The sequence below is a fragment of the Leptopilina heterotoma genome, unplaced genomic scaffold, assembly GCF_015476425.1.
Source record: "Leptopilina heterotoma isolate Lh14 unplaced genomic scaffold, ASM1547642v1 Lhet_123, whole genome shotgun sequence".
Lineage (NCBI taxonomy): Eukaryota > Metazoa > Arthropoda > Insecta > Hymenoptera > Figitidae > Leptopilina > Leptopilina heterotoma.
The window spans coordinates 2405804-2423630 of record NW_025110842.1 but is presented as its reverse complement, the minus strand read 5'-3'; the positions used below and the strand labels follow the sequence as shown (position 1 = coordinate 2423630).

Below are 17827 nucleotides of genomic sequence, written 5' to 3'. Positions count from 1 at the left end.
ACATAGTCTCTCTCTCCAGCTCCAATGTGAATTTTCCGTTCTGGACAATTTTTAACGAAAGTAAATGCTTTCGTCATTATTAATAAATATATTGAAAAATAGAAATAAAATTGCAAATAAATAATTTATTATTTATTTATTTCAAAATACACTAAAATTTGTATCACTTCCAAAATAACCGAAAATTGAATATAAAACCCCTGTTATTTCGAGTTTTCAAACGAAGTAAATATTCGCAGCGACCCAACCCTGTTCCGTATCAAAAACACAAATTTGACGACCCATCGCTTTTTATAGTTTTCAGTAATAAAAAATGGCGCCTGCTATGGAGGGATTGACTGACCAACAGAAAGAAATTTACGAAAAAATAACAAAAAATGAAGTGGATGAACTTAAAACATTATTGTCAACGTGTGAAACAAAATTGGATTTTGTCGATAAAAATGGAATGAGCCTATTGCAACATGCATGTTACAAGGGAAATAAGGAAATTGCCCAAATGCTCTTGGATCAAGTAGGTTATGTTTGTCTTTCTTTCTTTTTTTTCTCCACTTTTTTGTTTTTTTCCCACTTTTTTCCCCTTTTAAAAACAGATTTCTCCACTTATTTATATACATACGAATTGGTTATTTATAATACTCTTTGATTTATCGTTTCCTCTTGCTAATTTAACTCACGAATTTCACTAATTCTTTAGTGTTTATACTGTACTTATTTGTAGTTGTTTTTTTTGCTTCGATCTAGATAATTCGAATTATCACTCATTTGACAATTAGGACTTTATTAATTTTCTTTCTTTTTTGTTTTTCTCTTGTTTTTTCTTTCTTTTATTTTTTCTCTTTTTGTTTACTAATTTTGCTAGTTTTAAGAAAAAGTGTTGTAATTGTTTATTCTTTTTTACAGCCTCAGTGTTTAGAACAAAATGTTTCTATCGATGTTTAAAAGATCCTCTTCATATTATATTTTTATACACTCTCACTCAATAATTTGTGTTAAAAACACAACATTCTTTTATTTTTGCATTGTTTAAAAATTTTCTTTTTATTTATTTTCTTAAAGGTTTTTTTAGTCGTTTTTTAAATCTTTTTTCAAGTCTTTTTCTGAATTTTTATTTAATCTTTCTTCGAGTCTTTCGAAATCGTTTTAAATCTTTTTTCGAGTCTTTTTTAACCTTCGTTCGTTTTTTTCAAGACTTGTTTTAATCTGTATTTGAATATTTCAAAAAAATTTTATTCATGAATTCAATTGTTTTATTTAAATAATTAAATTATTCTATTTAAATAATTGGATTCTTATTAAAGAATTCAAATTTTTATTTAACTAATTGGATTTTTATTAGAGAATTCAATTTTTTTATTTAAATAATTGAATTTTTATTAAAGAATTCAATTATTTTATTTAAATAATTGAATTTTTATTAAAGAATTCAATTTTTTATTTAACTATTTGAATTTTTGTTAAAGAATTCAAATTTTCTTATTTAAATAATTGAATTTTTATCGAGAAATTAATTTATTTTAATTACATTATTTAAAAGAAATCCAATTATTCCATAAAAATTCAATTATTTAATTAAAAAAAATTAAATTCTTCAATAAAAATTCCAATTATTTAAATATAAAAATTGAATCCTTAAAAAAAATCAATTATTTTGATACATAATAAAAATTTTACAGAGATTCAATTATTTTGATAAACAATAAAATCTCATTGTTGAATTTCAATTATTTTTAATAAAATTATAGTTGAATTCTTCGAAAAATTCAATTATTTTGAACAATTATTCAAAAATTCTTCGAGAATTCAATTATTTAAATAGAAAAATCCAATTTTTCGATAAGAATTCAATTATTTAATGAAAAAATTTAATTCTTTAATAAAAATTCAATTAACTAAATAGAAAAATTCAATTATTCGATAAAAAGTCAATTATTTAAATAAAAAAATTTTTTTTTCGATATTTCACAAAAAATTCAATTTTTTAGAAAATATTTTTTCAATTTCTTTTTTTTATAAAAATTAAATATTTTAAATAGAATAATTGAATTCTTCAAATTCAATTGTTGAAATATAAAAATTGAATTTTTTGATAAAAAAATTCAATTATTTAAATAGAAAAATTCATTTAATTATTAAATATACTTGAATTTTTCCATTATTTAATTCAGTTTTATTGAAGAATTCAATTTTTCTATTTATTTAAATGAATTTTAATTGACAAATTCAATTTTTCTTTCTAAATAATTTAATTATTATCAAAGAATTGAATTTTCCGTTTAAACGATTGAATTTTTTTTATTAAAAAATTGAATTTTCGTATATAAATAATTAAATTCTCATAATACATTTTAAAAATTATTAAAAATAATTGAATTTTGATCAGAATATTGCATTTTTTTATTTAAATAATTGAATTTTTTATCAAAAAATTGTATTTTTCTACTTAAATAATTGAATTTTCGAAAAACTTTTGGAAAATTATTTTTGAAAAATTTAATTTTTCGGGGAATTGAAATAAAATTGTATAAAAAATAAGGTCTATTAAGTTGGCACAACTACTTTTATATTTTGAGTTATCAACTATGTCACAATTTAGGGCTCAAATAGGGCTCTTCAACGCTCAAAAATAAAAATTTGTCGCCCCTCATTTTTTTAAAAAAAACTTTGATTCTGCTAGCTTAACGTTAAGTTGGCACAAATTACTCTATAACTTCAATAAATAATTACAAATCAAAAAAATTTTAACGCTATAATTTAGGGCTCATTTCGGGCTCTCCGATGGACAAAGAACAAACTTCTTAAAAATACTCTTTCTCTAAAAAATTGCCCATTAACATTTTTTTTTAATAAAACCTTGTTTTTGCTAACTTAACGTTAAGCTAGCACAAATTACATTATAACATCAATAAATAATTACAAATCAAAAAAATTTTAACACTATAATTTAAGGCTCATTTAGGGCTCTCCAAAGGCAAATGAACGAACTTCCCAAAAACTACCCTTCAATTTAAAAAATTACCTTATCTACTTTTTTATATTTAAAAAATGTTTAAAACATGACCTTTTTTATCTAATTCATTTTTCCAGCCTTAGAAATTTATTAAATACTATTTTTATTTATAGTTAGAAACTCTAAATCCTAAAAATCTCTCAAATCATTTATTTAAAATAAAGGACGTTAATGTAACTTCATCATTTTTCTGGGGCCATATACGCTCTTAAATTATATCAAAATAATTAATAATCAAACATTTTTTAACACTATATTTTTAGGCACATTTAGATCTCTCCAATTAATTAAAAAACAATTTCTCAAAAATACCCTTTTGCCTAAAAAATCACCGCAACCCCATTTTTAAAAAAATACCTTGTTTTTGCTAGCTCAACTTTAAGTTGACACAAATTATTCTGTTACTTCAATAAATAATTACAAATCAAACCAATTTTAACGCTATTTATTAGGGCTCATTTAGGGCTCTCCGATGGACAAAGAACAATCTTCTTAAAAATACTCTTTCTCTAAAAAATTGCTCATTAACATTTTTTTTTAATAAAACCTTATTTTTGCTAACTTAACGTTAAGCTAGCACAAATTACTTTATAACATCAATAAATAATTACAAATCAAAAAAATTTTAACGCCATAATTTAAGGCTCATTTAGGGCCCCCTAAAGGGTAAAGAACGAACTTCCTAAAAACTACCCTTAAATTTAAAAAATTACCCTAACCACTTTTATTATATTTAAAAAATTTTTTAAACGTACCCTTTTTTATCAAATTTATTTTTCTAGCCTTACAAATTTATTAAATTCTATTTTTATTTATAGTTAGAAATACTAATATTTTTTAGTATTTAGTATTATGAATTAGTACTTAAACCAACAAGTAATATTAAATTTTATAAAAGATTTTAATATGCGAAACAGAAAAAATGACGTTTTTTTCTTTTGAAGTTATTAATTAATTAGTAAAAATTAATAAAAATTAAAATATTTTACAACAATATATTATAAAATCCAAGGTGCCTGAAGTTGCCATCGATGCTCAGCATCGAAATTTTTTTTTCATCAGACCATAAATTTTTTTGCATTTTCCTACTCAAGTAGGTAGCCAATAAATACCTACTAAGTTTCATCCCATTATCGATAGGGGAAAGTTGTCAAATCAACCCCTAAATTTAAAAAAATTTTTAAAAAATAGGAAAAAATTGTTATTTATAAACCAATAACGAGACTATAAATTTTATTGCATAAAATTCATTCACTCGATGCCCAATGAGTACAAAAAAATTTTGACCCCCATATCGATAGGGAAAAGTTGTCATTTTCAACCCTTAAAATTAAAAAAAACCGAAAAAAAATTAGAAAAAATTTTTTTAAAATTGCAGTTATCCTTTGACCAGCAATTTTCTTTTTGTTTATTGTTTCTACATATTCCACTAATAAGTAAAAATAATTTCAAAAAAATCGCCGCCCGGAAAACTTGATTTTTTTGCCCGTAAATATTATTATTTTTCAAATAATTTGAATTATTTGAATCAAATAAATTTTTTTCAGTGTAAGATTTAATAAACAATTTTGACAAATAAGTATACAATAAAAAAATATAATAATACATTTAAAAAAAAACGCAGTGACTTTTCAAAAAATGAAAGGTAAAACAACTCATACGTAGAAAAAGTTAGCTATCGCAGCTAACATATGGTTTATTATAATAGGCATAGCTAAAAATAAAAAATCTTAATTGTGATAGCTACACTCAATCATTTTTACTAATGTTGGTTGTAACAGCAACAAGTTCACTGAAAGCTGCTTAGATATGGTAGCCAACTTTTAGAGATTTTACAAAACAATATTATTTAATAAATATGTAACTATTTATTGAAGTTATAGAGAAATTTGTGCCAGCTTAACGTTAAGTTAGCAAACACAAGGTTTAATTAAAAAAAAATGTGGATAAGCAATTTTTTAGACAAAAAGTATTTTTCGGAAGTTCGTTCTTCATACGTCAAAGAGCCCTAAATTAGCTCTAATAAATAGCGTTAAAATTGTTTTGATTTGTAATTATTTATTGAAGTAACAGAATAATTTGTGTCAACTTAAAGTTGAGCTAGCAAAAACAAGGTATTTTTTTAAAAATGGGGTTGCGGTGATTTTTTAGGCAAAAGGGTATTTTTGAGAAATTGTTTTTTAATTAATTGGAGAGATCTAAATGTGCCTAAAAATATAGTGTTAAAAAATGTTTGATTATTAATTATTTTGATATAATTTAAGAGCGTATATGGCCCCAGAAAAATGATGAAGTTACATTAACGTCCTTTATTTTAAATAAATGATTTGAGAGATTTTTAGGATTTAGAGTTTCTAACTATAAATAAAAATAGTATTTAATAAATTTCTAAGGCTGGAAAAATGAATTAGATAAAAAAGGTCATGTTTTAAACATTTTTTAAATATAAAAAAGTAGATAAGGTAATTTTTTAAATTGAAGGGTAGTTTTTGGGAAGTTCGTTCATTTGCCTTTGGAGAGCCCTAAATGAGCCTTAAATTATAGTGTTAAAATTTTTTTGATTTGTAATTATTTATTGATGTTATAATGTAATTTGTGCTAGCTTAACGTTAAGTTAGCAAAAACATGGTTTTATTAAAAAAAAATGTTAATGGGCAATTTTTTAGAGAAAGAGTATTTTTAAGAAGTTTGTTCTTTGTCCATCGGAGAGCCCGAAATGAGCCCTAAATTATAGCGTTAAAATTTTTTTGATTTGTAATTATTTATTGAAGTTATAGAGTAATTTGTGCCAACTTAACGTTAAGCTAGCAGAATCAAAGTTTTTTTTAAAAAAATGAGGGGCGACAAATTTTTATTTTTGAGCGTTGAAGAGCCCTATTTGAGCCCTAAATTGTGACATAGTTGATAACTCAAAATATAAAAGTAGTGGTGCCAACTTAATAGACCTTAAAAAATAATTGAAATTCTGCGATCAATTTTTTATTAATTATAAAAATAATTTAATTTCGGTAAAAATGCTATTATTTATCAAAATAATTTGAATTATTGCGAAGAAATTTATAAAAAAATTTGTAAATAATTGAATTCCTGTAAATTTTTTATTGTTTATAAAAATAATAAAATGTTTTCGTAGAATTTTATTAAAAACAATTTTGGAATGATAGAATTTATTCGGAAATTTTTATTAAAATAGTAAATATAAAAAAATTATGAAATTGAGAAAAAATTTTGAAAATAATTGAAATTTTGTCAAGAATTTTTATTTAAATTTTGAAAAATAATTGAATTTCGGAGAAGAATTTTATTATTTATAAAGATAATTGAAATTTTAATTGAATTTTATTGAAGAATTCAATTTTAATAATTAAATAATTGCATTTTTTTATTTAATTAAATAAATTTTTATTAAAGAATTCAATTTTCCTTTTTAAACAATTGAATTATTATCAACGAATTGAATTTTACATCTAAATGATTAAATTTTTTTTTCAATTAATTGAATTTTTGTATTTAAATAATTGAATTCTCGAAGAACATTTGAAAAATTATTAAAAATAATTGAATTTTTGTATTTAAATAATTGAATTCTCCAAAAAACATTTGAAGAATTATTAAAAATAATTGAATTTTTTGTCAATAAATTGAATTGAAAAAATTGAATTTTTGAAAGATATTTTTAAAATAATTGAAATTTTGTAAAATTTTTGAAAAAATAATTGAATTTTTATCAAAAAAATGGAATTAAAAAAATATTTTTCAAAAAAATCTTTCAAAGATTTTATTATTTTTTCTATTTAAAATTTTAAATCGGAAAGTATTAAATTTGCCGTTTTTTTAAATTTAAATTTATTTTTAAATATTTTTCAATTCTAATTTAATAAATGAATTAAATTTCAGATTCAAATAGTTTATTTTTCTAATTTATTAAATGAAAGAATCTTCAGATTCAAAAAGTTTACTTTTCAAATTCAATTAATGAATACAATTTCATATTCAAAAAGTATTGAAAGTGATTGGACATCGTGAAATCTTTTTTCGAGTCTTTTTTTGAATTTTATTTTGAATCTTTTTTGAAATTTTATTTCGAGTCTTTTTTGAATCTTTTATCAAGTCTTTTTTTAAATCTTCTTTCGTATTTTTTCGAGACTTTTTTAAATTTGTTTTTGTATATTTTCGAGTATTTTTTAAAAATCTTTTCTGAATCTTTTTTCGAGTGATAAATGCAAGGAAAGGTGAAAAACAAACGAAATAGTAAATAAAATAGTAATATTAACATTATTATTTTTATTCTTATAAATTTGAATAAAATGATGAATAATTAAATAGAAATAATTTTCCCAGGGCGTCGATGTGAATTCGTGTCAACACGAGCACGAATACACGGCACTGCATTTTGCGGCGTTGAGTGGAAATTCGGACTTGTGTCATTTGCTGTTGTCGCATGGAGCGCGAATATCGTCGACAAATAGCGTTGGACGCACGGCAGCGCAAATGGCAGCTTTCGTTGGCAATCACAATTGCGTCTCGACAATTAATAATTTCATTCCAAAGGCGGACATTGATTACTACATTAAGCCACAGGGCTTGCAAACTGAACCACTATTGCCGCCACATCTTGCCGATTCATTTCATAAATTTATCATGCAAATAAATGTACATCCCGTACGTGTTGCGATGAATCTTCAACGGTGTCCTGGCCTCCTGGAGAATTTGGAGAAGGTGAACAAAAAATTTTCTTTCATTAATTTCTAAATGATAGAAAAAATTTTTTTTTCGCTTTTTGATATTAGGAAAGAAATTTCTTTAGAATTTTTAAATGAAAAAAGATATTTTTTTGAATTTATTAATAAAAATAAAAAATTTTGAGAAGGTGAACAAATTATCGTTAAACAATTTTTAAAAAAAGAAATCTTTTTAAAGAAAAGAACTAAAAGATGTACACAAGGTCTTTCAATTTCTAAATCATAGAAAGAATTTAAATAATTTTTTAAACAAAGGACTGAGATAAAAAATTGGGTGAAGTGTTTTTGAAGAGCCCAAAAATAATAAAGTTAAATGCCATAAAAAAGAAGAAAAAATGTTGAATTTTAAGAACTTCGGTTTTTCGAATTTTTCAACATTTTTGATAATTTTTGATTTTCTACCAAAGGTTGGAAAATTTTAAATAAGCAAAGTATTTTTCAAGAGCACAAAAATATTGAATCTAAATGCCATAAAAGAGAGGAAAAAATGTTGAATTTTAAGAAATTCGGTTTTTAGAATTTTTGAATATTTTTGATAATTTTTGATTTTTTACCAAAGGGTGGAGATTTTTAAATAAGTAAAGTATTTTTGAGAAGCACAAAATTATTGAAGCTAAATGCCATTAAAAAGAAGGAAAAATGTTGAATTTTAAGAAATTCGGTTTTTCGAATTTTTGAATATTTTTGATAATTTTTGATTTTTTACCAAAGGTTGGAGAATTTTAAATAAGTAAAGTATTTTCCAAAAGCACAAAAATAATGAAGCTAAATCCCATAAAAGAGAGGAAAAAATGTTGAATTTTAAGAAATTCGGTTTTTCGAATTTTTGAATATTTTTGATAATTTTTGATTTTTTACCAAAAGTTGGAGATTTTTAAATAAGTAAAGTATTTTTTAAAAAAACAAAAATATTGAAGCTAAATCCCATAAAAGAGAGGAAAAAATGTTGAATTTTAAGAAATTCGGTTTTTCGAATTTTTGAATATTTTTGATAATTTTTGATTTTTTACCAAAAGTTGGAGATTTTTAAATAAGTAAAGTATTTTTTAAAAAAACAAAAATATTGAAGCTAAATGCCATTAAAGAAAAGAAAAAATGTTAAAATTTTCAAAATTTCGGTTTTTCGAATTTTTGAATATTTTTGAAAATTTTTGATTTTTTTACAAAGGGTGGAAAAAATTAAATAAGTTAAGTATTTTTCTAGAGCACAAAAATATTGAAGCTAAATGCAATAAAAAAGAAGAAAAAATGTTCGATTTTCAAAATTTCGGTTTTTCGAATTTTTGAATATTTTTGATAATTTTAGATTTTTTACCAAAGAGTCGAGACAATTTAATAAGTCAAGTATTTTCCAAAATCACAAAAATAATGAAGCTAAATCCTATAAAAGAGAGGAAAAAATGTTGAATTTTAAGAAATTCGGATTTTTGAATTTTTGATAATTTTCGATAATTTCACATTTTTTACCAAAGAGTCGAGACAATTTAATAAGTAAAGTATTTTCCAGAAGCACAAAATTATTGAAGCTAAATGTCATAAAAAAGAAGAAAAAATGTTGAATTTTCAAAATTTCAGTTTTTCGAATTTTTGAATATTTTGGATAATTTTTGATTTTTCACCAAAGGTTGGAGAATTTTAAATAAGTAAAGTATTTTTCAAAAGCACAAAAATATTGAATCTAAATGCCATAAAAAAGAAGAAAAAATATTGAATTCTAAGAAATTCGGTTTTTCGAATTTTTGAATATTTTTGATAATTTTTGATTTTTTACCAAAGGGTGGAGAATTTTAAATAAGTAAAGTATTTTTCAAGAGCACAAAAATATTGAATCTAAATGCCATAAAAAAGAAGGAAAAATGTTGAATTTTCAGAAATTCGGTTTTTCGAATTTTTGAATATTTTTGATAATTTTTTATTTTTTACCAAAGGGTGGAGAATTTTAAATAAGTAAAGTATTTTTCAAGAGCACAAAAATATTGAAGCTAAATGCCATAAAAAAGAAGAAAAAATGTTGAATTCTAAGAAATTTTGTTTTTCGAATTTTTGATAATTTTTGATAATTTTTGATTTTTTACCAAAAGTTGGAGATTTTTAAATAAGTAAAGTATTTTTTAAAAAAACAAAAATATTGAAGCTAAATGCCATTAAAGAAAAGAAAAAATGTTAAAATTTTCAAAATTTCGGTTTTTCGAATTTTTGAATATTTTTGAAAATTTTTGATTTTTTTACAAAGGGTGGAAAAAATTAAATAAGTTAAGTATTTTTCTAGAGCACAAAAATATTGAAGCTAAATGCAATAAAAAAGAAGAAAAAATGTTGGATTTTCAAAATTTCGGTTTTTCGAATTTTTGAATATTTTTGATAATTTTAGATTTCTTACCAAAGAGTCGAGACAATTTAATAAGTAAAGTATTTTCCAAAAGCACAAAAATAATGAAGCTAAATCCTATAAAAGAGAGGAAAAAATGTTGAATTTTAAGAAATTCGGATTTTTGAATTTTTGATAATTTTCGATAATTTCACATTTTTTACCAAAGAGTCGAGAGAATTTAATAAGTAAAGTATTTTCCAAAAGCACAAAATTATTGAAGCTAAATGTCATAAAAAAGAAGAAAAAATGTTGAATTTCCAAATTTCAGTTTTTCGAATTTTTGAATATTTTGGATAATTTTTGATTTTTCACCAAAGGTTGGAGAATTTTAAATAAGTAAAGTATTTTTCAAAAGCACAAAAATATTGAATCTAAATGCCATAAAAAAGAAGGAAAAATATTGAATTCTAAGAAATTCGGTTTTTCGAATTTTTGAATATTTCTGATAATTTTTGATTTTTTACTAAAGGTTGGAGAATTTTAAATAAGTAAAGTATTTTTCAAGAGCACAAAAATATTGAATCTAAATGCCATAAAAAAGAAGAAAAAATATTGAATTCTAAGAAATTCGGTTTTTCCAATTTTTGAATATTTTTGATAATTTTTGATTTTTTACTAAAGGTTGGAGAATTTTAAATAAGTAAAGTATTTTTCAAGAGCACAAAAATATTGAATCTAAATGCCATAAAAAAGAAGAAAAAATATTGAATTCTAAGAAATTCGGTTTTTAGAATTTTTGAAAATTTTTGATAATTTTTGATTTTTTACCAAAGGGTGGAGATTTTTAAATAAGTAAAGTATTTTTTAAGAGCACAAAAATATTGAATCTAAATGCTATAAAAAAGAAGAAAAAATATTGAATTCTAAGAAATTCGGTTTTTCGAATTTTTGAATATTTTTGATAATTTTTGATTTTTTACTAAAGGTTGGAGAATATTAAATAAGTAAAGTATTTTTCAAGAGCACAAAAATATTGAAGCTAAATGCCATAAAAAAGAAGAAAAAATGTTGAATTCTAAGAAATTTTGTTTTTCGAATTTTTGATAATTTTTGATAATTTTAGATTTTTTACAAAAAAAAATAAAATAAATAAAGTATTTTTCAAGAGCCCAAAAAATTTTAAGAAATTCGGTTTTTTGAATTTTTGATAATTTTGATAATTCTAGATTTTTTACTTTTGGAAAATTGTTCATAATAATTGAATTTCTATTGAAAAACTGAATTTTTTCATTTAAATAATTGAATTTTTATTAAAGAATTCAATTTTCCGTTTAAATAATTGAATTTTATGGTAAAATTCAACTTTTCCATTTAATTAATTGAATTTTTATTGGAAGAATTCAATTTTTTCTATTTAAATAATTGAATTTTTATTGAATAATTGAATTTTTATTTATTTAATTAATTGGATTTTTATTGAAGATTTTAATTTTCCTTTTTAAATAATTAAATATTTATCATAAAAAATAATTTAAAAAATATTTTCAATAAAATTGAATTTTTTGTGAAATAGTAAAAAATTAATTTTTTTTATTTAAATAATTGACTTTTTATCGAAAAATTGAATTTTTCTATTTAGTTAATTGAATTTTATTAAAGAATTAAATTTTTTCATTAAATAATTGAATTCTCGATAAACTATTGGAAAATTGTTCAAAATAATTGAATTTTTATCAGAAAATTAAAATTTTTTTATTAAAATTATAGAATTTTAATCGAAAATTGAATTTTTCCATTTAATTAATTGAATTTTCATTGAAGAACTCAATTTTTCTCTTTAAATAATTGAATTTTTATAGAGAAATTGTATTTTTCTATTTAAATAATTTAATTTTTAATAAAGAATTGAATTTATCTACTTAAATAATTTAATTTTTATCGAGAAATTGGATTTTTCTGTTTAAATAATTGAATTTTCAAAGAAAATTTGGAGAATTATTTAAAATAATTGAATTCTGAAAGAACTTTTGGAGAATAGTTTATAATAACTGAATTTTTATTGGAGAATTGAATTTTTTTATTTAAAATAATTAAACTTTTGTATAAAAATTGAATTTTTTTTTTTTTACTTAAGTAATTGAATTTTTTTAAAATTTGAATTCTTCTATTTAAATAATTAAATTCCCAAAGAACTTTTGGACAGTTATTAAAAAAATTTGAATTTGAATCGAAATATTAATTTTTTATGTTTAAATGTTTTGATTTACAATCGGAAAGTAGAATTTTTTCATTTAAATAATTGAATTGGATTTTTCTATTTAAATAATTGAATTATCTAAGAACTTTTGGAGAATTATTTAAAATAATTGAAATTCTATTGAAAAATTGAATTTTTCTGTTTAATTAATAAAATTTATATTGAAGAATTCAATTTTTTCATTTAAATAATTAAATTTTAATTAAATTGAAGAATTTTATTTATTATTTGAAGAATTTATATAATTTTTCTTATTGAATAATTCAATATTTATCAAAGAATTGAATTTTCCATTTAAATAATTCAATTTTTTTATCAAAAAATTGAATTTTGGTATTTAACGAATTGAATTCTCGAAAAATACTTAATTTTTTTTTTTAATTTGAAGTTTTATTGAAGAATTAAATTTTTCTATTTAAATATTCGAATTTTTATTGGAAAATTTATTTTTTTTTATTTAATTAATTGAATTTTTATTATAATTTATATTTTTAGTAATTCGATTTTTTTTTATTAAATAATTGAATTTTTATGGAGAAATTCGATTTTTCTATTTAAATAATTGAAATTTCAGATTCAAAAAGTTTATTTTTCTAAATTAACAAATAAATTAATTTTCAGATTTAAAAAGTTTATTTTTCTAAATTAACAAATAAATTAATTTTCAGATTTAAAAAGTTTATTTTTCTAAATTAACAAATGAATTAATTTTCAGATTTAAAAAGTTTATTTTTCTAAATTAACAAATAAATTAATTTTCAGATTCAAAAAGTTTATTTTTCTAAATTAACAAATAAATTAATTTTCAGATTTAAAAAGTTTATTTTTCTAAATTAACAAATAAATTAATTTTCATATTCAAAATTGTTTATTTTTCTAAATTTATCAAATGAACGAAATTTCAGATTCAAAAAGTCCTGGAAGTAATGAGACATCGTGAAATGACACGCGGCGCCGAGACCAATGAAGTGATTGCCTTCAAATATCATTATTTGAGTTTCGTCGTGGCTGAAGTGATAAAATGTCAAAATCGCCAGAAAGCAATGAAGGCCCAATCGGACAAGTGCAATGAAGATGGCGGCGGCGGTGGTGGCAGCGCTGAGGAGAAGAAATCCGATCCCGTCGAAGCTCTCGTTCGTCGTTTTCTCAAGTGCAATAAAACCGATGGAATACCCGAATATCAAGAGGCATTTTTACGCGAGGCCGTGAGGGAATTCCCCTTCAGGGAGAGTACAATATTTCATCAAATGGTCGCAACATTGGCGGGCAGTGATCCACCGACTGCCGCGTCCGTTGTGTCGGCGGCAATTAATGGACAACGTGGTTTTATTGATAATTCACAAATTTGCGTCACGTGCGGCGAGGAGAAGGTGACGAAAAAATGCAGTAAATGCAAAGCCGTGCAATATTGCGATCGTGAATGTCAACGATTGCATTGGTTTATGCATAAAAAAGCGTGCGCACGTCTTGAGACGACGACGACAACAACAACAAATTCGGGTACAAAATTAAGTCAAGAGAATAAGGAACAAATTGCAAATGCCGTAAGTTCAAGATTACAAAATTTGACTGTTAATTAAAATTAACGGTCGAAGATTTAAAAATTAATTAAAAACGTTTTTTAAAAAAAGAAAGAAGGAAAATGAAACAATAATTTTGGGTTTGCATCGGTTTTTTCTTTTTTTCTTCTTCGTCTTCTTCTTCTTATTAATTTTCATGTAAATAATGTAGTCGGAATTTTCTTTTTCCGGGCGAGAAAATTTACAGAGAATTTTCAGCCTGAGAAATTAATTTTAATTCTTACTCGCTAAGGGAAAAAAAATTTTTTCTTCGGTGAAAAAGACTTGGTCTCAAAAAGCAAAAAAAAAAAAAAAAAGGTAAAGAAAAAATATTCGAGCTTCCAAAAATTAGAGAATTGAGTAATTTCTTTTAGAGAAAGTAATAAATTTATCGATTATTAGATAGAGAAGGTTGATTTAGGAATTTTTTCTCTCTCTCTGGATTGATAGTTTTTTTTGTTTATAAATTTATAATTTAAGAAATGTTTTTCGAATAAATTTGCAGTGAAGTAAATAAATTTTTGGAGGAATTTTCGATAAATTTCTGAAGGAATTTTCAATAAATTTGAAAATTCCTTTTTAAATTATTAACGAATATTCGATCGATTTATTAAGGATTTTTCAATAAATTAATAAAGGAATTTTCAATAAATTTAGTAAAGAATTTTTGGATAAATTTATAAAGGATTTTTCAATAAATTTATGAACAAATTTGCAAAAAATTCGCAATAAATTAGAAATAAATTTTCAAATTAAATTGATAATTAAAAATTTGTGTTAATGAACTTTTAAATAAATTTGTAAATAAATTTAACAATGAAATAAACAATTACGAATTTTATTCATTAATTTTTTTTTTTATTAAATTTTCGAATAAAATTTGAAATTGCAAAATTTTATTAATAAATTTTTTAAATCAATTTGTAAATAAATTTAAGAATTAGGTCTATAAATACAACGATTTTTTCAATAAATTTTATGAATAAAATAAACAATTACATATTTTATTCATCAATTTATGAATAAAATAAACAATTAAAAATTCTATTAATAAGTTTTTTTAATAAATTTATAAATAAAATTTATAATAAATTAGAAATTTTAATAATAAATAAAAATAGAATTTGTATTTGCAAATTTTATTTTACTCAATTTTTTTAAATAAAATTTTATCAATTAATTTATAAATAAACTTTGTAACTAGAATTTTTTAAAATTAATTTTTAAAATAAAATTTATAAATAAAATTTATAATTCCAACTTTTATTTATAAATTTATTTGAAAATTTATTAATGAATTTTGAAATTCATTCATTCATTCAAATATATTTGAAAATTATAAATTGTGTAACTGTAAATTTTATTTATAAATTTTTTTTATCTACAAAATTTATAATTTTTCAATTTTTTTTTTTACAAAATTTAATACAAGTTTTTTTGTAAATTTATTTTTAAAAGAAAAATAAAAATTTGTATTTGCAACTTTTATTTTGTAAATTTGTTACAAAAAGTTTATAATTATTTTAACTAATTTACAAATATAAAAGTTTATATTTGGAAAATTTATAAATTAGAAATAAATTTATAAATATCAGCTAAATTTATGAATTTTCTGTTTATAAATTATAAATTTTTAGAAATTCAACTAAATATTTCAATTTTTATTTCTGAATTTTTTAATAAAATTTATAATTAGAAATTTTATTTTTTAAATTTTGAAAATTTATATTCATAAATTCATTGAAAATCAAATTATTTTGATTAATTTGTAAAAAACTTCAATTTATAGACAAATTTATAATTAATTTATAAATAAAAAAATAAATTTATAAATTTAACTATAAATTATAAAATTTTGGAAGTTTATCAAAATAAATTGATTCTTTATTTCTATTTTTATTCAAAAATTTACAATTATTAATTTTCTTAACAAATAAACTGCAAATTTACTTACAAATTTATTGCAAATTTATTACAAATTTTAAAATTATTAATTTTATTTAGAAATTCATTGCAAATTTATTTACAAATTTTTATCAAAAAAATTTTTTATTTTATTAATTAATTTTATTTACAAATTCATTGCGAATTTATTTACAAAATTTGTTGCAAATCTTTTTGTACCTAAATTTATTTCAAATTTACTCAAAAATTTAAAATTATTAATTTTTATCACAAATTCATTGGACATTTTGTATTTTCAAATTTATTGCAAATTTTTTTTATAAAATAAAAAAAACTAAATTTATAAATAAAGGAAAAATTGATAATAAAAATTTTGACTTTTATTTATAAAAATAATAAATAAAAGTCGAAATTTAAAAATAATAAATAAATTTACGTTAAATTTATAAATAAAAATACAAAATTTATAAATAGAAAATAAATTAAAAAAATTTGTTCATATACTATTATAAATTTTTAGAAATTCATCAAAATAATTTCGATTAGAAAATTTTTGTGAAATTAGATGAAAAAATTTTTATTCTTTAGAATTTCACAAGTCTCGGACTTATTGCGAATTTTTGCCACTTTCAGGCAATTTCCGAAAATTATTAGAATATTTCTTTTTTTGTTTCTTCGGAAAAAAATAAAATATGAAAGTGAATTGAAAAAATTGAAAATTGAAATTGAAATTTAAAAAGTTGAAAAAAGGGAACAAAAAATATTTACACAAAGTAAATTATAGTAAACGAAATGAATAATATATACTTACGAAATAATTTTATTTTCAATTTTTTCCAAATATTTCTATGTGGAATAAATAAAAAAATAAATAAATGAATTAATAAATTGAAATTTTAAAAGGAAAATTCTTTTACAAATTCGAATCTAAATTTTGATTTTTCGAAGAATTTTAAATCAAATTAGATTAAAAATAGAAAAAAAAAGTTTTTATTGAAGTCGAAAGAACTTTTCAATGATAATTTTAATTATAATTATAAAAATTATATTTAAAAAAATCGAGTAATATTTGATTTTAATTTTAAACGTTGTATTTATAAAATATTAAATCGTCTATATTAAATAAATAGATAAGTAAATTAATTAATCAATTAATTAGCTAAAAAATATGATAATATTATTATATTAATTATATTAATATTATTATTATTGATTATAATTACAGGGAATGAATTTATTATTCGGTAATTAATATTAAAGGTGAAAGAAGTTAACAATTGATTTTCACAATTATTGATTATAATTAGAAAAATTGGTAATTCTGCATAATTACCGAAAAAAATATTTACATAAGCATAATATTTATTTATTAACACTTAATTTATTTATTAACAATTCGTTAATAAATATTTCGCAAAAATAAAAAAAGAGTTTGCAATAGTCCGAGGCTGGAAATTTATTTTTTTCCAAATAATGAAAAATACTTTTCGTTTTTCTTTTTTTCGTTCAAAAATAGTTTGGTATTTTAGTTTTGTTTCTTCTCCTTCCGCCCCCCCCCTGATTTTTTTTCTTGATCTCAATAAAATAGATTTTTTTTCCTTTCGTTCTAACAATCAAAGGGTTTGAAAAAAAAATACTTGTAAAATTATTTCTTCGTAAAAAAAATGCATTTATTTACAAGCAGTCTCTCTCTAGTCTTCGGTGCTCCGCCAACTTATATTTTATTCCTCAAGTTAGCGTCTCGACGCTTAGCGTCGAAAATATTAATTTTCGAGAAAAAATTTGAAAAAAAATTTCAACGAAAATTATGAATAGAAATTCAAAGAGTTGAAACTTCCTTATTCACTTGGGGAGTTTAAACATTTTTTAAAAGTTTTTAGAAATTTTCTCAAAGAAAAGAAAAAAATTTATTTAAAATGAGAAAAATTGTACATTTCTTATTTAAAAACTTGAAAAAAAAATCGTTTTACTCTTTTTTTGGAAAAAAGTATTTTTTTGACGCTAAGCGTCGTCACGCTAATTTCAAAGGACCTTCTTCTTGAT

The 17827-nt window shown here is 21.0% G+C and overlaps 1 protein-coding gene across 1 annotated transcript in view; it reads left to right on the top strand.

Annotated features, from left to right (window-relative positions):
* Window positions 1–308: 308 nt before the first annotated feature.
* Window positions 309–17827, top strand: part of LOC122512512 (ankyrin repeat and MYND domain-containing protein 2) — a 37508-nt gene continuing 19989 nt past the window's right edge. The window contains exons 1-3 of the mRNA XM_043628389.1: window positions 309–514; window positions 7352–7729; window positions 13226–13864. Of these exons, the coding sequence (XP_043484324.1) occupies window positions 314–514; window positions 7352–7729; window positions 13226–13864 (1218 nt within the window). The 5' untranslated portion in view covers window positions 309–313. The remainder of the gene's footprint in view (window positions 515–7351; window positions 7730–13225; window positions 13865–17827) is intronic.